The sequence below is a fragment of the Glycine max genome, chromosome 14 (assembly GCF_000004515.6).
Source record: "Glycine max cultivar Williams 82 chromosome 14, Glycine_max_v4.0, whole genome shotgun sequence".
In the NCBI taxonomy this organism is placed as follows: Eukaryota; Viridiplantae; Streptophyta; class Magnoliopsida; order Fabales; family Fabaceae; genus Glycine; species Glycine max.
In genome coordinates, this window is record NC_038250.2 from 41,191,346 (window position 1) to 41,213,356 (window position 22,011).

The 22,011-nt window shown below is 34.3% G+C and overlaps 2 protein-coding genes and 1 pseudogene across 2 annotated transcripts; 2 read left to right on the forward strand and 1 right to left on the reverse strand.

Moving 5' to 3' along the window:
• Nucleotides 1–1,227: 1,227 nt before the first annotated feature.
• LOC102669767 (uncharacterized) lies at nucleotides 1,228–1,935 on the reverse strand. The gene has a single exon (XM_006596788.2). The coding sequence runs from the start codon at nucleotides 1,933–1,935 to the stop codon at nucleotides 1,228–1,230; it is 708 nt and encodes a 235-aa protein (XP_006596851.2).
• Nucleotides 1,936–2,556: 621 nt separating this feature from the next.
• Nucleotides 2,557–4,894, forward strand: LOC100782658 (pathogenesis-related thaumatin-like protein 3.5). The gene is made up of 3 exons (XM_003544100.4): nucleotides 2,557–2,661; nucleotides 3,553–4,216; nucleotides 4,506–4,894. Exons 1-3 carry the CDS (start codon nucleotides 2,601–2,603, stop codon nucleotides 4,642–4,644), a joined length of 864 nt encoding a protein of 287 aa, XP_003544148.2. The 5' UTR covers nucleotides 2,557–2,600; the 3' UTR covers nucleotides 4,645–4,894.
• An 11,321-nt stretch (nucleotides 4,895–16,215) lies between these two features.
• Nucleotides 16,216–21,737, forward strand: LOC100783200 (pathogenesis-related thaumatin-like protein 3.5; annotated as a pseudogene).
• Nucleotides 21,738–22,011: the final 274 nt, after the last annotated feature.

The window sequence follows — 22,011 nt, forward strand, 5'->3', positions numbered from 1 at the left end:
ACGTTCAAATTGAGTGAGAATGTTGGCTCGAAAAGCTAAGAATTTCTCAAATACATCAGACTTTCTAGCCAACAGAAAAGTCTACAAATAATTAGAATAATCATCCAAAAATAAAGCATAATATTGATGTCCCACTGAACTCAAAATAGGAGATGTCCAAATATCACTATGAATAATATCAAAAGGCATAGACGTACTCGTAGAAGAGGAAACAAATGGCAACTTAATATGTTTTCCAAAAACACAAGATTGACAAAGACTAGAACTAGAAAGACGATTACAATCAATACTTTTATTTTTTCTAAGAACATCTAAAATAGGAGCACCCGGATGACCCAAACGATCATGCCAAAGCTTAGGAGAGATGGCGGCAAAGGTTGAAGGAAGAGCTTGATGTTTGATAGGAGTAGTAAGAGGGTAAAGATCACGTTGGCTATCACATCTCATTAGTGGCATCCTCGTCTAAAAATCCTTCACAGAAAAACCAAAAGGATCAAATTCCACAATCACAGAGTTATCAATAGTGAATTTTCTAACCGAAATAAGATTTTTGATAATTTTAGGAGCATGTAGAACATTTGTGGGAGATAGGGGAAGGCAAGCAAGTATGACCATAGCCATGAATCGGGATATTATGACCACTACCAACAATAATACCATGATGATTGCTCAAATTAAAATAAGACGAGAAATTACCATTAGAAGATGTCATATAAGAGGTAGCTCCGGTGTCCATGTACCATGATGGATCCGGGGGACTCAGAGACATAGTATGCATCGCTGCTTCAATATTTGTAGGAACATAAGGAGCAGACTGCCCATTTTGAGAGGCCATGTAAGCCTGTTGTGGTCGTGGCCCAAGAATGTCGGGCTGTTGTTGTTGTCTCTGTGGTGCTGGACCCCGGGCCCATCCTTGGTTTGGATATGGGCATGGAGGAGCCCACTGAGGCATCCAACCCCAAGGTGGGTAATTCGGCCAAGGTGAAGGCATCCACCATTGTCGCCCCCTGCACTGTTGGATTTTCCACCGCCAAACCCATGACCACCGCCACCGGATTTTTTTCCAAAATTCTTGCGATATCCAGACGGCTTCCCACGGTGCTACTGGTCCGAATGTAAGGAATTTGAGTCATAAACGGATTGTGAGGAAGCCACCATTGCCGACTCTGAACCCGTGGCAGCCTCCTTTGCCAATCCGGCTTCCTCAAGTGTGAGCATCGACCGAGCCTAATAAAATGGAGGTAGAGGATCACATTGCCGAATTAAAGTCCCTACACCTCGATATGCACTTGTGAGACCCGAAACAAGTTGAATGACAAGGCGGCTCTCAGACACCGGTGCTCCAACATTTTTCAACTGATCAGCAAGGGACTTGAGACGTTGACAATATGCCGAAGTATTTGGAAAATTCTCCATCTTAGTATTGGAGAATTCGGCCTCAAGAGTTACCTCATGGGAATGTTTGTTGTCTTGGAAAATATCTCTCAACTTATTCCAAGCATCCATGGCCGTGGCATCGGGTTCAATAATTGTATGCAACAAGTCATTGGAGATGGTTGCATAAAGCCAAGAAAGAACCGTAGCATCAAGAGTTGACCATAATTCCTTTTCATCCTCAATCGCAGGTACCTTCGCTTTGTCGTTGGTAGGAGAAATAATGTGATGAAGAACCTTATGAGAATGTGCAGTAATTTTTAAAAGCTCCGCCCATGTAGAGTACTGGACATTCTCCATTTCAAGAGTGATGAAGATATGGTTCCGTATATTGGAAACCGCAAGAGCTGGATGAAAAGAACTCTTGTTGTCCGTCATGGCGGTGAGAAGAAGAAGAAGAAATAAGAGAGATGAAGGGGAACTGCGATTTAGCTTGCGGAATGAAGAAGAAGGATCGTAAATCTGATACCATAAAAGAATATTTTTCTCAAGTGATTTCATTTACTGACTTGAAATATATACAATGTACCATACGTAATCTTAGGAAACTAGGAAATTAAACTCAAAAACTAATAATATAAGGCATATATTTCGGAAACTAGTATATGCTTAACAAACTAAATATATGCTTACCTAAAATACAATAACAAAATATATTCACATATATTTTAACAAAAATTGTCAAAAAAAAATACCATTAAAAAAAATAGTAGAGATAATCACAATTATGAACAGGTGAGGAACTGGATTGGGTACAGTTGAAATTTTCAGTCACATAATAATTAGAGCGAATCGTAATCATATGTTTTACATGAATATCAAACGAATGAAATCTTGAGTAAGTTTTATATATTATTCAAGTGAAAGTTGTTGCCACGTGTCACACCATAGCTCTGGGCTTTAGGCCCGTTGTAATACGTGGAAGTGTAGGAAGAATAAAACCTAGATAAACTTGCCGTCATGTAATTCACCAAAAACTTGCAGCTATGTATTTGGAAAAGAATAATCCATTCTTTTCACAAGATGCATACCTTTTGTTGCTTAATTTGATTCACATTCTTTCTTCCCGCACGTATTCTTTTTTGAGCCTTCTTTTATATTCAAAGCTGCTATTACATCCTTCCTCGCGTATCTTAATCCCTTGACCGAGAAAAACACACACAAAGATGGCATTGCATCTTCAAACGATCTTACCATTCACTTTGGTTCTAGCAATAATTTTATCAGGTAACAAATAGTTTTTGCATAGTCATTTTTAAATATACATACATAGCAAAATCTGCACTGGCCTTGTTTGTCGGAGCCCATTCATTAAATTGTTTTCTAAATTCTATAACATGCTCAAATTCAAATTATTCCGTAAAAGCATTTTTCACTCCTTTACATGTTCAATTATTTCTTGCATTTTCTTTTTGGCCAGTGGTCACATTCTGTTCTCTTTGATTGTATTTGTATAATTGCAAAATAATGTATGGATACTACCATGGTAGTTAACACCTAATGAGAAAAGAGAGAGAAGAAAAGAAGTGTAAATATGACATGATAGGAAAAAAAAAATGATAGAGAAAGACTATTGAAGTATCCACAAAATTATACTCTTGTATAATTTTTAGTGAAAATAAGATAGAGATATAAAAGGAATGATAATGTTTGATATGATGTAAAAAGCTAAAGAATATAATCATAATTATTCCATATATTTTTTCCATCTCATGTTTATTTCATTTTTTTCATGTTTTTGCCTTTATTTTTCATCTTATTATTTATCACATTCATTACTTCCTATGTATCTTTTCTTATGTTATTCTTTTCTCTTATTTGGATCCCAATCCACTCCAAAATGAAAACAAAACAAAACAAAACAAAACATATATAAAAGGCATAATACAATAGTCAAAAAGTGTTAAAATAATTTACTTACTTTTACAAAAATTACATTAAAATTCATATCTATTATAATTTCTAATATATTGAGCATAAAGTCTTTTTACATTGCATAGAATCGAACCAACGTTTATTCTTTTTCAAAAAGCAAAACAAAACTCATGGTTCCTTCTCCCAATACCACCGTGACATGTCTAATTAAGAACACATTTTATTTTGTGGACGAGGACTCAGGGCAAAGAACATGCGAGTGCGCCAGAGTTTTCACCATAGTAAACTACTGCAAGGAGACCCTGTGGCCGGCAGTGACACCGGGAGAAAACTTCAATGGCGGCGGCTTCGTCCTAAAGCCGGGCCAATCCACCGTGTTCACCGCCCCGGTCAGCTGGAGCGGCCGCATTTGGGCTCGAACCGGTTGCAAGTTCAACCAAAACGGAAATGGAAACTGCCAAACCGGTTCATGCGGCACAACCCTAAAATGCTCAGCCTCGGGGAAAACGCCAGCATCACTAGCGGAATTCACTTTAGCACAAGTTGACTACTACGACGTTAGCCTCGTTGATGGCTTCAATGTGCCCCTTTTCGTTAAGCCCATTAACGGAAAGGGAAACTGCACCACTGCTGGGTGTGACTCTGACCTCAGAGCCACTTGCCCCAACGAGCTTGCTGTTAAAGTTAACGGCAAAACCGTCGGGTGTCGTAGTGCTTGTGATGTGTATAACACTGATGAGTATTGCTGCAGAGGGAATTATGGGAATCCCTCTACATGCAATCCCACGTTTTATTCGAAGAAGTTTAAGGAGGCATGTCCAACTTCTTACAGCTATGCTTATGATGATCCAACTAGTATTTTCACTTGTTCTGGGACGGATTATGTGGTAGCCTTCTGTGCTTCCAGGTTTGTTATACATTAAAATCTTACTAGAAATTATTAGATAGTCTAAAATCATTATAATGTTAATTATTTTAACTATTTTTTTACATAACATAATTGAATATTATAAATAAATTACAAATTAAAAAATATAGTTATGTATTATATATAAAGAGAATGGTAGATTAGAATCATAAAAACATAATGCTTCAAGGCTACCTAATAATTTGTCGAAATCTTAGAGGCTGTGATTTTGTTAATGTGATAGTTTTTGGTGATATTATTGACAAAAAGTCTTGTACTTGGACTTCAGGAAACAACAGGTATGCTCTTATCATAGTAACAAGCTTCACTGCAGTGGATCACTAGGGTTGAAATCGCTAACTGGAAGGTGGTGGATCGTGATGATGATAACAGTGTTTTCGGTGCTTAGTTTGTGGATTGGATTCTAGGTCTAGACCATGATCAAAGTTGATTCCACTATAAGAGCCCGATTCATTAAGTTTAATCAATTTGATGAGTTTGTGTAAATGGAACCCGTTTTTATCTCTTTTTTTATGAGGATGTTACTTACGAAGGCTCTATGTACGTGTTTATTTTTAGTGTAATTTCTTTGTAACCACGGTAATATACTGTATATGGGAAGCTGTTCATATTTTTCTTTAAGGATAACAGTGATGTGCACTTGAGGTTATTCTTGTCGATACACGCATCTACATGCTAGCAAAAATATTATACATTTGTTTTGTTTTAAGTAGAACATTGGAAAAAAATGATAGAGTTCATTGAGTTGAAGGAAATAGATCCATTCCGTTGAAAGAAAGAGGAAAAGAATATTTTGCACCCAAAAATATGAGCTTTTAAAATAATCTTCTTGTTCAGCTGCCTTTGGGTAATTATATCCTACACCTCCCTTTAAAAGTCCTGCACCTTCCAATTTTAAAATAACTGCAAGCTACCCTTTTCAAATTATATCTTCCCCTTCCTCCTCTAGCAACCACTACACCAACAAGGAACTTCTGTCGCGCAACCACGAGATGCCACCACCAACTCAGTTGTCAATTCCACGAGGTCTTCCTCATCTGCATTCAATTGCATTCAACTTCACAAGCATATTTCAGCCGCACGCAGCGATTCTCTTCCACGAGTAAAAATGTCATCCACGTGCAGTTGTACAACTTCGGTGAGGCACGTCATCCACGTCCATGCCCAGGTATGTTGTCTTCTCCCCTAATTTTGTGAAGTTTTATAATTTATGGACCACCTATCCCGGAAGAGAATTATTGGACATTACATCCAAAATACATATCCAGAAGCCCAATTTGTAGTTACAGAATGGTCATTTAAGAAACTAAATGGGGCTTCCAGAGTAACCAATTCGGAACTAATAAAATATGCTTCTAGAAAGCCTGTTTCGAAAACGCATGTATTTAATCCGTAGTGTGTGATCTGAAACACTAAAAGCGTTAAATGGAATCCTCAATCAGGAAGTATAATAATTGGTTTTCAGAAAGCCTATTCTGGAAATCAATTTTGTCTTACAAGACAGGTGTTCCGTAAACATAATTTTTAGTTTCCAAACTGCCTTTTCCAGAAAGCTAATATTGTTCCAAAATGGTTGTTCCATAACTATTATTTACACTTTAGAATTCTTTATTTCGGAAATCTTTTGGAGTTTCCTTTTTGGAAGCCAATTGAAACTTATTAGTCTTTTTTCCTTAACAATTTTAGTTTGTATGGAGGACAATAACTCTCGCAAGATGTGTGATGAAGTTGACATGAGTATGGATGATATAGTTGAAAATGAAGGTTGTAGCAAATTCTTCACAATTATGGAGGTAATTTTATTGTATTATTTTGTGTTTAATTTAATTGTTGAATTATTTAATGCTGTGAATCATGCAGGTTTTAATGATATAAAAAAGAATTCGCTTGATAATGATTGTCATCATCAAAAAGGGAGAGAATGTGAATGTATGAATACATGATTTTGATGATGCCAAAGAATGATCAAACAAGATTGCTTTCAAGATTACTTCAACAAACATTCAAAGTTTAAGCATTAATAAGTGGTATTAGAGCGACCGAGATTCTTGTCTAAAGTTTAAAAAATTCAAGAATAATTATGCTTTCATCTAACTTTTTGTTTCCTAAGGGAAATTCTATTTATAGGCCTCTTGTTTTCAATGGTGAGGGTTATCACTATTGGAAAATCCGCATGCACATCTTTATAAAAGTCATAGATTTAAATATATGGGAAGTCATTGAAATTGGTCTCTTTATTCTTATAATGGTAGTGGGAAATGCAACTATAGAAAAATCTAGAGAAGAATGAGATGAAAATGAAAGAAGAAAGGTTCAATATAATTTAAAAGCAAAAAATATAATCACGTCTGCATTAGACATGGATGAATATTTTAGAGTCTCAAATTGTAAAAATGCAAAAGAAATGTGAGATACATTACAAGTAACCCATGAAGGAACAACTGATGTCAAGAGATCTAGAATAGACACTCTCACACATGAATATGAATTGTTTAGAATGAATGAATATGAGACCATACAAGATATGCAAAAGAGATTTACTCATATAGTTAATCATCTTACATCATTGGGAAAATATTTCCTAATGAAGATCTCATTAACAAAGTGCTGAGATGTTTAAGCAGGCAATAACAACCAAAAGTAACAGCAATTGCAGAATCAAGAGATCTTACTAACATGTCTCTTGCAACTCTTTTTGGAAAGCTTCAGGAACATGAAATGGAATTTATGAGACTCCATCAACATGAAAAGAATGACAAAAAGAATAAAGGAATTACACTCAGAACCTCATCATCTTCTATTCAAGAAGAAAGTGACAAAGAGGACTTGAATGAAATAGAAGAAGATAATGATTTTAGATTTTTTGTGAAGAGATTCAATAAGTTTATGAGAAACAAAAGAAATCAAAGGAAATCAAACATCAATCCAAAGAAGAAAGGAGAAGATTCCTCCTTAGCCCCAAAATGCTATGAATGCGATCAACCTGGGCACATTAGATTCGATTGTCCTGTCTTTAAAAGAAAAAGGGAAAAATCCGACAAGAGGAATTTCAATGAAAAAAAAAGAAAAGAAAGCATACATTAATTGGGAAGATAATGACATGGATTCTTCAAGTGATTCAGAAAATGAAATCATAAATCTAGGTCTCATGGCGAAAGACTATGAAAGTGGAGAAGAGGTAATGTCTTCTAACTATGACTTATCTATTTCTTTTTATGAACTTGAAGATGCATTCAATGATTTGCATAAAGAATCTGTCAAACTTTCCAAATTAGTTTCATATTCTAAGAAAACTATTTCAAGTTTAGAAAATTAAATTTTGAAATTAAATTTAGAGTTAAAAAATTTTAAATTTGAAGTTAAAATTTTAAAATCAATAGATAGAAATCAATTTTCTACAAAATGCTTAATACAAGAAAACAATAAAGCATTTCATTCATGTAAATGTTGTGATAAATTCAAAGAAGAAATTGAAGATTTAAAAATTTCTCTTGCCAAATTTACTCTTCGTAAAAATAATTTAGATATTATATTTGGCAAACAACGATGTGTTTTTGATGAAGCTGGATTAGGATATAATCCTAAAAATCAACAAAAGATGCATAAAAATTTATTTGCCTCCATTCAAAAGGCTAGTTCTCGCTTGTTAACATGCTTTTACTATGGTAAGAATGATCATAGTGCATCAACATGTTATATTAGAAAGAATGGTAGTACCATTGGAAAAATGGTATGGGTTCCAAAAGGATCCTTACTCAAAACTAACATACAAGGACCCAAGGAAATTTGGGTACCAAAGTCAAAATATGATTATATGAATGATGGACTCCTTGAAGCAAAATTGATACATTGATAATGGCTGCTCCAAACACATGGCGGGAGATACATCAAAGTTTATTCATATTTCTCCTAAAAATAGTGAACATGTGATCTATGGAGACAACAACAAAGGTAAAATTGTTGGAGTTAGAAAAATAGGTATGAATCCCTCTACCACCACAGAAAATGTTTTACTTATTGATGGTCTTAAGCATAATTTATTACGTATTTATCAATTATGTGAAAAAGGCCTTTTGGTATCATTTGATTCTCATATATTCCAACAAGTGGTAACATTTTCTTTTAGGCCATGAAATGATACTTGAACGGTATGGCATTCTCTACTCTTTTAATTCATTATAAATTGCTAAATGTTTTTCTCCTATCTGCTCTTGATTTATTTTTGATGTTGACAAAGGGGGAGAGATAGATAAAAGATAAGATAGTAATGGTTTATGAGACAACTTTTTATATATGAAATATATGCAATCTTCAACTGTTTCATATAAGCAATCATTGCAAAATCAAGGGGGAGTAAACTATACAGATAGATATTTTTTGTTACTCCTAACCTACAAATGATTATCGTCATCAAAAAGGGGGAGAATGTGAATCATGCAGGTTTTGATGATGTCAAATAGAATTTGCTTGATAATGATTGTCATCATAAAAAAGGAGGAGAATATGAATCATGCAGGTTTTGATGATGTCGAAAAGAATTCACTTGATAATGATTGTCATCATCAAAAATGGGGAGAATGTGAATGTATGAATACATAGTTTTGATGATGCTAAAGAATAATCAAACAAGGTTGCTTTCAAGGTTACTTCAACAAACATTAAAAGCTTAAGCATTGCTTCAAAATTAATACATGGTTGCTTCAACAAACAAGCATTGCTTCAAGATTAATTCAAGATCAAGCTTTTGCCTCAAAACAAAGTGTTTCCAAGAGATCAAAGCTCTGGTAATCGATTACTAGGCAGTGTAATCGATTACCAAAAGATATATTAATTCAAGATCAAGTTTTTTCCTCAAAACAAAGTGTTTCCAAGATATCCAAGGCTCTGGTAATTGATTACCAGGCAATGTAATCGATTACTAGAAGACAATTTTGAAAAATCAGCTTTTAGAAGGGTTTTGAAATTTAAATTTAAAAGCTGTAATCGATTACCGGCAACGGAACTCTTGAAATTCAATTTGAAAAGTCATGTCCCTTCAAAATATAACTGTGTAATCGATTACTAGAAACCTGCAATCGATTACCGGTGAAGAATTTTAGAAAAAGATTTTTGAAAAGGCACATCTCTTCAAACCATTTTGAAAAGGCACGAAGGGCCTATATATATGTGTGTCTGAATTCGAAAAGCAAGAGAGAGATATTCTAAGAGAACTTAATTGTCAAATGCTCTCTCAACAACTCTTGGGCAAACACTTGCAAATCTATTGAGAATTCTTCTACGAACTTCAAATTGTATTATCATCTCTAAAAGAGAGAAATTCCTCTAGGAACTTCAATTTGTATCATCCACTCTAAAGGAGAGAAATCTTTCTGTTCATATCAGAAAGTCAGTTGTAATCAAGAGACGGGTTGTCTCTTGGAGAATCTTTGAACACAAGGGTGAGGGATCCCAAGGTAAGTCTGTGAAGGATTTACAGAGATAGTAGAAAATCGAGTTTGCACGGGAAGTGACCGAACCAGTATAAATCGAGTTTGCATTTCTCTCTTCCATTTTCCCATTTATGTTATTTCAATCAATTTTGTCTTGCATGTTTAAAGAACATTATTAAATTCATTTTTGCTTCTTCTTTAGCATTCTGAGCCTATCATTTAGAAGGGAGTTAAAAGTTTGTTAGTGGGAAATTTTGAAACTTAATTCACCCCCCCCCCCTCTTAAGTTATTGAGGCCACTTGTTTAACAAATGCTTGAAAGGTGAACTTTGTCTAAAATATGTTTTATGTTATTTGTATAGGTTTTTGATTCTCGATATGAGTTATTAAAATGGCCTTGGGTGGTTGCATTTGAGTTGGGTTTTGTTATCATCATTTTGAGGTCAGACACAACAAATGGACAACCTAGAAGGAAGAATTTGTTGTCTTGGGTTGTGAGAGAGGTGACAAATATAGACAATACAAAAAGGATACAAAAGATGGTTACTGGGACTAAAAAATGTGATTGTCCCTTTAGGTTGAGAGGAAGACCACTAAAGAATGGTGAACGATAAGTAGTCAGGGTGTTGTGTGGGTTTCATAATCATGATGTTGCTAAGACATTGGTCATCCATCCATATGTTGATCAATTAACGACTAATGAGAAGACAATGCTTGTTGGTATAACAAAAAGTATGGTGAAGCCTAAAAATATTCTTCTAACATTGAAAGAGTACAATGAAAAAAAATGTCACAACCATCAGACAAATGTATACTGCTAGAACTACATATCGGAGGTCTCATCCCTAGAACAAAAATGCAACATTTAATGAATTTTTAGAGCATGATATATATATTCATTGGCATGTGATGAATGATGAAGAAGTTGTGCGTCACATTTGTTGGACACTTCATGATGCAGTAAAATTGTTGAATGCATTTAACATAGTATTCTTGATGGAAGTACATACAAAACTAACACGTATAGGTTACCGTTGGTTGAGATTGTTTGCATGGTTATCGAACTCTCGAGTTAACTTGCTAATTTTTACGAGTTTACGAGTCCACTTGTCCTCTATCAGTTGATTCTTGAGTAAACTCTTTTTTTATTAGACTCTGAGCAAACTCTATAAACTTGGTAGACTCTCGAGTTTATCACCGACTCAACGAGTTAGCAAGTTAAAAAAATTAGACCAAAATGTAAGTCATTTTTATTGTTTGTTGTCTATTTAGCATTCAACATACCTTCATTTAGTGTATTATTCTCAAATACAAAATTTTCACCTTTAATAATATCAAACTCTTATTCTCTAATAACATCAAATCCTCGATGAGAATGATCTACCACTACTATAACGTCTGCAAGTTATTATCTAGTAGTAATGTATTACTACTAGACTTGGTTTAAATATTCTGAACTTTATGATTTATTGTTTTTGTTTTATTATATTGTTAAAATATTTAATTAGTATGTTATTTATAGATACTTTGTTATTATTTTTATATGAAGTAGACTCTTACGAGTCTACGAGTTGAGTCCACGAGTCGAGTCTATGGAACTCTCACGAGTCTGCATAAACTCTCAAGTTTGATAACCTTGATTGTTGGTGTTACATATACTAGGCTGACATTTTCTTCTGCTTTTTCTTACTTGGAAATTGAACATGAAAATAATTTTGTTTTGGTACTTGAAAGGTTCAAAGGCCTTTTTCACATATTTGATCTATTGCTAAAAGTTATTGTTATTGAAAGAAATCTAGCCTTGATGAATGTAATAAAAATCGTGTTTCCTGAGTCCCATAATCAATTGTGACAATTTCATATTGATAAGAATGTGAAAGCAAAGTGCAAACAATATGTAACTCCCACAAAGCCATAGGATCAAGTAATGGAGGCTTAGGGTACTATTATGGATTTTCTTACAGAGTTTGACAATGAAGACCGCCTAACAAAGTTTGAAGTTGTTTGTGAACCATGGCATAAGTTGGTTACGTTTGTGAAAGATACTTAGTTGATATCTTACAGGGAAATATTTATAAAGGCATGGACAAATAAAGTCATACACTTGGGGAACACAACAACAACAACAAGTATTTAACCTTAGAGACCCTTAATATATTAAATAAGCGTTTGTATACAATCTTCATTTTATTCAGACATTTGTGTCAAAATTTAATTGTAGGGTTGAGTTTGTCCATTGGGCCTTAAAGATGTTGCTCCAGACTAGCATGGAAAACTTGTGTAAATTTGGGATGCAATGAACAACATGATCATTATCCAGCATAATGAAATTAGATCCTCATTTGAGCATAACATTCATGTTGTCAGTCACACATTTAATGTTCAAATGTACAAGAGACTGGGTGGATTTTTCAAGGTTTGCATTGAATCATATTGCAAATGAGGTTGATAGAATGAAGTTTGTTCATGTAGACATGTCTCATTATGGATGTGTTTTAAGATCTACCCATGGTTTGCCATGTGCCAGTGAACTAGCAAGGCATGCTTTAGGTGCATACCACTTCAAATCAGATCATTTGTACTAGATCAAACTAAGTTTCAATAACATAGGGCCTATAATGAAAGTAAAGAGTTCTTTGTTCAGCAAGAATTTGATGCTATAACTCAACGTCTGAAAGACATTGACATAGCTAGCAAGATTGTGATAAAAGAAATAAACTTCATGAAATTGTATTCCCTTATATGACTTCTATGTGTCCACCGATTGACAAGGTCAAAACTAAAGGTTCACAAAAGGGTTATGCAGGTAAATTTGAACAATCAACGAAGAGCCTTCCTTCTTTCTTTGAACATGTCGATGCATTACATTTTGTGGATGACAGTTCATCCACATGGAGGTCACCCAGTACATTATCCCAGCAACCAGCATGCATGAGAAAGATACCAACCTTAGATCAATTCCATGTAAATTTTCATCCATACATTTCAAACATTGTTGATGTAAGATCACATGGTCATTGTTGCTATCAGACAGTTGCAACTTCACTTGGTATGGGTGAAGATTTTTGGCCTCTGGTCCATAATGATTTGCATAAAGAGTTGGGGAAATGGTATGACGAGTATGCAAAAAAAGTAATCTTTACTTGTTGATCATGCCTTAATAGTGTTTTATTATGTAGAGATATAACATTTTTAATTTAGCTTTCACATTGTGTTAATGGAAATCATTTCCCTCTCAGAACTCAACCTCATAAAGATAGCTTCGTGCATCGTATCATATACATAGGTCATGTTAATGAAAATCATTTTGTTCGGGTAAACCATTTGTTATGCTAAAAGTTACGACATATTATAAAGTATACTTTCAAATTGTGACTATGTTTATGTTATGTAGGTACATTTGACTTATCATTGTCCAATATTAGGGCCTAATGTGTTGTGGTCCACCAGAAAAACAATGGGTCACCCCTTATGTTGGTCGGCTACAACAATTTTCACAATTAATAGTTGTTAGGCATGATTATGTTAACCTTGGAGATGATTGATTTACGTAACATTTTGGTTACTTCTATTGCAATCGGTTATGTTTTTTGTTATGTATGTTTATTGGGCACTCATTTTTTTCATTTAGTTACGTACCATTTTTATGTAGTTACTTATTTCTATCAAAAAATTGACATAACTTGTCCTACAAAATTCATATATGCATAACCTGTTAAATATAATAAATACATACATTCACTAAAGATAAAAATAATAAATTCGTACATTCACCAATGATAAGTACAATAAGTTCATACAATCACTAATGATAAAAGACAATAATATCATAAAAGTCAATTATTACAACTGATCAATCTCAACATAAACATGAAGTGAACAAGTGAACAGAAAATCTATGCATTAATACATTACAATAACTATCAACGTCCTTCTCTATCATGCCCACCTCTGATGCCACTCGATGCCCTACTAGTGTTGACAGGACCATCACCAATTACTCCACACACTAATGTTAATATCTTTTCAATCACAGAATATGCATCAGTGCCTTGTGCAACCAAACTATGATCAATCATACGCTGCAATAGTCAGTCAATCCTACAACATGTTTCCTGTCATAGATACAACAAAGAAGTAAGTAAATGTCAAAATAGTATACACATTAAGCAAGTAAATGTTAGACCAGTACACACATTATACAAGAAAATTCATATGCACTTACAACCACAGGATGTGCCATATCCATATTTGCATCAAGGGGTGGAGTAGAATATCTAGATTATACAAAAGGATGCGAGACTCTATAGAACCATGCATAGTACCTTGTATCACAATTTGTCGGTTGAACTATATGCATTGTGGGCTGGATCAAGTGATTCTGTGAATGCAACCACCTATCGTCAACCTGTTGTGGGGTGGGAATCTCAACAGTGAACACAAAAGGGTGTTGGGGAATATTTTGTCGATACCTATACTGGCGTAAAACCTTTTCTGGCAAATGAAGGTGCACATCTAGGCCCAAACAAATATATCCAGAGAATAAGGATATATTCTCAAATAGACGATGAGTATAATGCTTCTCATATGGAGTCTACCTCACTCCCTTGATGGTTAATTCATCAATTAGTTTCTTGTAATGAATTACTGATAAAGACGACTTATTTGTCCATCGGCTGACACATGGAGAGGTTTCTTCATATCCAAAGACATTGTCCCTAGCACCAATGGTTACAAAATGCTCATAAATTCATCCCTGTGTCTCCAAGAAAAGTATATAGTTATTTCATCAATGACATTGTTAATAATATAACAAACAATTGACCTAACACCTAATTACCTGAAGAATAGTGGCATAGCCACCAATCTGCTTTGTGCCAACAAAACTAGCATTAGTACGCTCATAAAGATATGTCAAGGCAGTTGCCTCCATGAATACCTCTCACATCCTTTGAGGTCACAAAAAATGTCTAAGAATTTCACCTCCACATAGGATGCACTCTTGTTAGCAAATAAGGTGCAACTAACTAGATGAAATAAATAGGCCCTTGCTGCTTCATCCCATCTCTCTTCCTAACACATCTGATGATACACATCCTGCAGTCAACTTAAATGGACTAGTCCACCTCTTGTTATCTTGGTCTCATTAAATGCCTCCTTGTATTCAACAACAAGTAAGTCAACAAGCAAAGGATTTGCCGCTTCCTTATCCATATGTTCAAAATCATAAAAAGCGTCAGTGATGGGAATGTCAAGTAACGATGCCACATCATCTAGTGTTATTGACATCTCTCTCACGGGCAAATGAAATGTTTCTTTCTTTGTGCCATCTCTCTATAAAAGCAAACAAAAGTCTCTTGTCTATTGTTTGATAACTACATGTAGTCAACATAAATAAATCAGACCCCTTGACCACATCCAATATCTGGTCATGGAGGACAATATTTGACTGCAACTTTCTCCCATGTGATACTAACTTTATATCACCACGTTCCTACAAGAACATAGATAATTACTAAATAACTTCCAAAATAAAAATAAACCTTTCAATACTTAAATAAATTCTAAATAAGTTTGTTAGTAATCTACCATGCCACCCCATACTTCCCAAGCCCCATGATCAGCGTATGAGGTCAACAGTGACAAGTCCTTAAGGCCACTAGGAAAGACAACAGTTGGTTCTGGAACTTGTTGGTCCACAACCTCTACTTGATCAGCACTTGCTCAACAGCCTAGACATGGTGATAATGCGTCTATCATGCATATTTCTAACCTTCTATACCAATCTCTTTCAGGCATATTTCTTGACCATAAATACTTTGATATTTTCTCTTGTCAAATATCAAACATGTGAAATGTATGAACGGAAAAACTTCAAAAATTACACTTCATAAATTAAATTTATTATCCCTATAGCCTTTGATGGGGGTTTTCATCATGGGGAAAGGGGCGTTATGGTTCAATGTTTTTTTGAAGGAGGGAAGTGTTAGGGTTGGGAAAGGTGTAACTATTTTATTAAGGGTAGTTTAGTCTTTGTACACAAAATTGGGAAGTGTAGGATGCACATATGAGAGTGTATGATTCAAATCACTATCACACTTAATTAACGTATTATGACAATGCTTAAACATACCTCCCTTGTTAAACGCACCATTTTTTCTACTTTTTATCATTATTAAATATACTTAAATAAATCCACTCCTTCCATCATCCAAATATTATATGCAATTCCTCCTCTAACATAGGCCACTTTCAAATCCACAAACCCCGTTTCGAATTCATCACTAGTGGTGGCACTTTCGGTACAAAGTGCGCATGAAGTGTGGTTGTAGCTTCACAAGAAAATCCATAACTCCTATTTAAGCTCATTCGAGAACTGCCTAGCTTTCTCAAATCTCAACTGCATTGGCGTTCAGCTCATGCAAGAATGATCATAATCCTCTCGACGAGGTTCGTCAGATTGTCAACACCTATTCCAAAGAACAATGGTGTGCATCAGCTATTGTCGATGTTTATAAAGGAGTTTTGCATCACCTATTCCAAAGAACAATGGTGTCATCGTCAAGAATATCGAGAGTTACCTCTATGAACTACTGGGCAGTGGAGTTGGACTTCGTTCCTTGCAAAGTTCTGGCTTGTCAAAGTGAACTAATCTAGTTCATTTGGGTTAGCCCACTAAGAGTTGGTCAAAAAGTTAGTTAACCCAATTCGATTGAGTTAAAAAAAATGGTCAATCCAACTTAACTCACCATGGTTTGGTGGATTATATGACTTTACTCACCTAATTTTTTTTAAAAAAGAAGGAATATATAAGTAAAATAATACTAAATAAAATCGAGGTGAGTAAAAAAATTTAGTTGCTAAATGAAAAGTAGAACACCAACAGGTTTATCATATTTTCCCTACAACTTATATATATTAATAATTTGGAATGACATATTCACATTTTAATTTATTTATATATATAAGCTAGTATCTATTATCCTTTATCATGATTAGAGTAGAGTAAGTTGCATTTAAAAAAAAAACTTATCCATGAGGCAATCCAACACACCATAGGTTCAACCTAGGAGAGTCCCGAGCTATGTCAGTCGGGTCAAATTTGACCCAAAATCCAAACTATATAACTTTTACCAATCTAATTTGATCTGAACTCAAGCTATAAGACAATATGATTTAATTGACTAAAAAAATATTCGATTATATAAGATTTAATCAATATTTTAATTGATCATATATGATTTGATTAATTGATAAGAAATAAATGATTAAATATGATTTAATCATTATTATAATTGATCAATATAATTTGATTTGATAAGTTAAGATTTGATTTAATTAGAAGATAATTGATTAGATATAATCTAATTGATTGATATAATACTATATTAGATTGGATCTAATCATATATTCTATGATTAAGATAGAACTCATGTTTTCTATATAAAAAGGTGCATACCTTAAAAAACACGAAGTGTGAAAATACATTAGTGATATAAGCTCTCTCTAAATCCCAAATCCTAAGCTAGCAAAAGGAATCTCATGGTTTAAAAGCATGCTACAAAGGTAAAGGTAACCTCTAAGCCCTGAGTGACTTTTGCGTAAACCATAATCCTTGGGATAGGATTATTTTCGCTCATGATTTATTTAAAGACAAATAAATTATAAATCATGAAAGCTCAATATATTTGTGGGGGTGGCTAATTCGATTAATGAATGATTAATATAAAAAATTTGTTTGGTCTTGAGTGATTAATCTATTTAGTGAGTTTAATAGACAAAAAGCTTATGAACATACTCAATCGCTACTAAAAATAGTTATAGCATAAATTTGTTGGTTATGTAATGTCCTATTGTAGTTCATTGCAGGTCTATTTTATTGTAGTTTATTCATATTTCATATTTTTGGTGAAAGCATGAATTATGATGGTTATGATTATAACACCAAATGACAACAAATGAAATGACAGGTTATGATTTGTTATACATTTTTATTGTCACTGTTATAAATCATTGTTGCATTTTTTATGGGCATTTTGCAAGTGATCAATTCCAAACCAATTACATACTTAAGAGCAGTTGAAATGTGGCATCAAGTGATGAACCCCTCATTTGATATAATGGAGCAAACATTACTTTACATTAGACTTGAGAACAACATCATAGCAATAATAAGGAGGGCAAGATACCATGAGATGCGTAGAGCTTGCAAAACATTCCTCGTCTCAGATAGAAAATATCAATTTTCAATGGAGGAAGAAATAATCTTAACAAAGGAAAAGTACTTATCAAATTATGATAAAGGGTAAACAAAAAATATTAAATTGTTAGTATGAGTGTAACTTATGGTTAATGATGTCGTTAGTGTCTTGCGCGGCCATGTAATTCAGCACAAACTTGCAGCTATGTATTTGGAAAAGAATAATATCGATTCTTTTCACTAGATGCATACCTTTTGTTGCTTTGATTCACCTTCCCGCGCATATTCTTTTTTAGCCTTCTTTTATATTCACAGCTGCTATCACATCCTTCTTCACATATCTTAATCCCTTGACCGAGAAAAACACACACAAAGATGGCATTGCATCTCAAACGATCTTACCATTCACTTTGGTTTTAGCAATAATTTTATCAGGTAACAATAGCTTTACATAGTCATTTTTTTCATAAAAATACCAAGCAAAATCTTCACTAGCCTTATTTCTGGAGCCCATTCATTAAATTGTGTTCTACATTCTTTCTTTTACCCAATTTTTTTTATTAGCAAATGCTAAAAATTTATTAATCTTGGTTAGAAATGTTAGGGAATTCAAACACACAACTTCTCCCCTCTCTCTTCTCTCTTTATTATTCCTTAATCATTAGACCAGCCTTATGTCTCCTTTCACCCTCAAATGTTAATTGTATTCTACATTCTTTGACATGCTCAATTTCAAATCATTCTTTAAAAGCATGCACTCTCTTATTCTTTTAAGGAAAAGTAAAGTAAAAGAAATAAGTATAACTTGATCTCTCCTATCTATATATATATATATAGAAGGATACACATACTTGAAGACTAATTCTTTAAAACTTGTATTATGTTCTTTTTAAAGAAAGTAAAATAAAAGTCATTTTCCTTCTAACACTAAAAAACGTTAAATTTTGTTGGTGAGGACACAGGGCAAAGAACATGTGATTGTGCTAGAGTTTTCACCATAGTAAACTTTTGCAAGAAGACATTGTGGCGGCAGTGACTGTTGGACCTTGTGGCCTCAATAATATTAAGAGGGATAGGCTTAAAATGCAGAAGAAGCAACAACAATCAATTTAACAATGTTCTTTAAACATGCAAGACACAATTGATTGCAACAAAATAAATAAGATAAGTGAAGAGAGAATGCAAACGTGATTTTATACTGGTTCGGCAAATTCCGTGCCTACGTCTAGTACTCAAGCAGCCCACTTGAGATTTCCACTATCTTTGTAAAATCCTTTACAAAGTCTGAACCACACAGGGACAACCCATCCCTTGTGTTCAGATGCTTTACAACAAGAGACTCACAGTCTTTTAGCCAATCTCATTGAATAACAAGGATGGAAGAAGAATTCTCTCTTCAAGAGAAGAATATTACAATGAAGATCATGTAAAAATCCTTATAGATTTTGCAAGTGTTTGGCCAAGGATTTCTTTTGAGAGGGCATTTGCCAATAAAGTTCTTTTGGAATCTCTCTCATTGTCTTTTGAGAGGATAAGACATTTTTGCCAAGCAAAACTCTCTGTTAAAATTCGTGCCCAAGTCACCTATTTATAGGCCTTTGATGGCCATTCATAAATCCAATGAAAAGATGTGACTGCTGGCAGATTTTTTGAAAATTCTCCACTGGTAAACGATTACAATGTTTGTGTAATTGATTACACAGTTATAATTTGAAGGGTCATGACTTTTGAATTTGAATTTCAGGAGTTTCGTTGCTGGTAATCGATTACAGACATATGGTAATCGATTATATGTTGAAAATTCAAATTCAAAACCTTTTTCAACAGCTATTTCTCAACCCTGTCTTCTGGTAATCGATTACACTGCCTGGTAATCGATTACCAGAGCCTTGCATGTCTTGAAAACACTTCGTTTTAATGCAAGGCTTGATCTTGAGTTAATCTTGAAGCAAGGCTTTGTTTGTTGAAGCAATCTTGTATTAATCTTGAAGCCATGCTTATCTTTTGAAGCAACTTTGTTTGATTCTTCTTTTGACATCATCAAAATCATGTATACATGCATTCACAGTGACACTGGGAGAAAACTTCAATGACGGTGGCTTCGTCCTAAAACTGGGCCAATCTGCCATGTTCACCTCTCGGTCAGCTGGAGCGGCCGCATATGGGCCCGAACCAGTTGCAAGTTCGACCAAAACAAAATGGAAATTGCCAAACCTAATCATACGGCACAACGTTAAAATGTTCAGCCTCAAGGAAAATGCCAGCATCACTAGCAGAATTCACACTGGCGCCACTAAACTTCTATGATGTTAGCCTCATTGACGGCTTCAACATGCTGATGGTCGTTAAGCCCATAAAAAGAAAGGGAAACTGCAGCACCGTTGGGTGTGACTCTAACGTCAAAGCCACTTGCCCAAAAGAACTTGTCGTTAAGGCTAGCGGCAAGACCGTTGGGTGCTGTAGTGCCTGTGATGTGTTCAACACTAATGAGTATTGCTGCAGAGGGAATTTTGGGAACCCCTCTATTTGAAAACCCATGTTTTATTCCAAGAAGTTTAAAGAGGCGTGCCCAACTTCTTATAGCTATGCTTATGATGATCCAATCGGTATTTTCACTTGTTCAGGGACAGATTATGTCGTAGCCTTCTGCTCCTCCAGGTTTGTTATACATTGAAATCTTACCAAAAATTATTACATGGTTAGGGATGATTCCTTAAAACATATATATGATATAAGATTATAATGGTTTCAACCAATCTCAACATGATTAATGTATTAGTTCTTTTTTATAAATCAAAACCACTAAGAGTGTGCTTGGATGAGGGAATTTAAAATTCTGAGAAATTTTAAATTCTAAGAATTTTAAATACTTCAATTGAAATTCTTTTATTTTCAAAATTGTGTTAGGATAAAAAAAATTATGAGGGTGAAAGAAATATGGTTGGTGTGCTCCTAAAGAGAAGAATATTGATGCAGCATGGGAAGTCGCAGGGGAACCGAGACACGACGACGTACACCACCACACTCCACCACAACATTCAGTCAATGGCGCAAGGCATGACACAGGTCCTCTGTGCCGGTGAGCACCTTCATCGCGTGATGGATAGCAAAGACTGCTCCCTTGACTGGCGGATACAGTTCTACATGTCCCCCTACGCCCACACTCAGTAAGAGGGAAGAGTCGCGAGTTCGAGAACAGGATTTCAGGAACTTTCGAGAGGAAGAGAGGAGAAGGTTATAAAGGAAATACACGAACGTTTTAAAAGATTTTTCTATAAAGAAGAGAATTTCAATTTCTCACCTTTTAGAAGAAAATTAAATTTCACATTTTTAGTTGTTTAAAATTGTGTTTTAAAATTCCAAAAACTTAAATTCTTCATAAAAACCATTCAAACAATGAAATTTAGATTACAAAAATTTAAATTCTCTGATAAATTACTTTCCTCAGTTAAAATTCTCTATATAAACACACTCTAAGTGTTATGTAGAGACTAGTCGAGATCATAAACATGGGGTGGTGTGAATTTATGCAATGATTTATGGTAGCCTTGGAGGTTATGATTTTGTTAATTTGATAGTTTTTGGTAATAGTATTGACAAAAAGTCTTGTATTTTTGGACTTCAGGAAACAACATGTATGCTCTTATCATAATAACAAGCTTCATTGTAGTGGATCACAAGGGTTGAAATCGTTGTCTGGAAGGTGGTGGATCTTGATGATAACTGTGTTTTCAGTGCATAGTTTGTGGATTGGATTCTAGCTAGTCTAGACCATGATCGATGTTTATTCCACGAAGAGTCCAATTTATTTTAAGTTTAATGAATTTGATTATGAGTTTGTGTAAATGGAACCAGCTTTTTTTTTCTTTTCTTTTTTTTCTTTTAGCCTCCAAACACTACTAGAAAATAAGCTTTTAACATCGGTTATTTAGGACTTTCAACATCGGTTACTAACCGATGTTGAAAGTACGACATTGAAAGTATTATCATTAACATCGGTTTTTGAAAATCAATGCTAACGTAAAATTACAACATCGGTTATTTAAATAACAGATGTTATATAATAAGAATTGCACAAAAAAAGGTATATATGTTCATACCAATGTTGGCAGTTGACATCAGTTTTTTAAAAAAGCTTTAAAAAA

What these genes read in the sequence shown, in the direction of transcription:
- LOC102669767 (XM_006596788.2), bottom strand. Translation starts at nt 1,935, where the DNA reads ATGAAATCACTTGAGAAAAATATTCTTTTATGGTATCAGATTTACGAT.
- LOC100782658 (XM_003544100.4), top strand. Translation starts at nt 2,601, where the DNA reads ATGGCATTGCATCTTCAAACGATCTTACCATTCACTTTGGTTCTAGCA. An exon ending in TCTAGCAATAATTTTATCAG is followed by an intron (nt 2,662 to 3,552) that starts GTAACAAATAGT and finishes ACGAGGACTCAG; the next exon opens with GGCAAAGAACATGCGAGTGC. An exon ending in GTAGCCTTCTGTGCTTCCAG is followed by an intron (nt 4,217 to 4,505) that starts GTTTGTTATACA and finishes CTTGGACTTCAG; the next exon opens with GAAACAACAGGTATGCTCTT.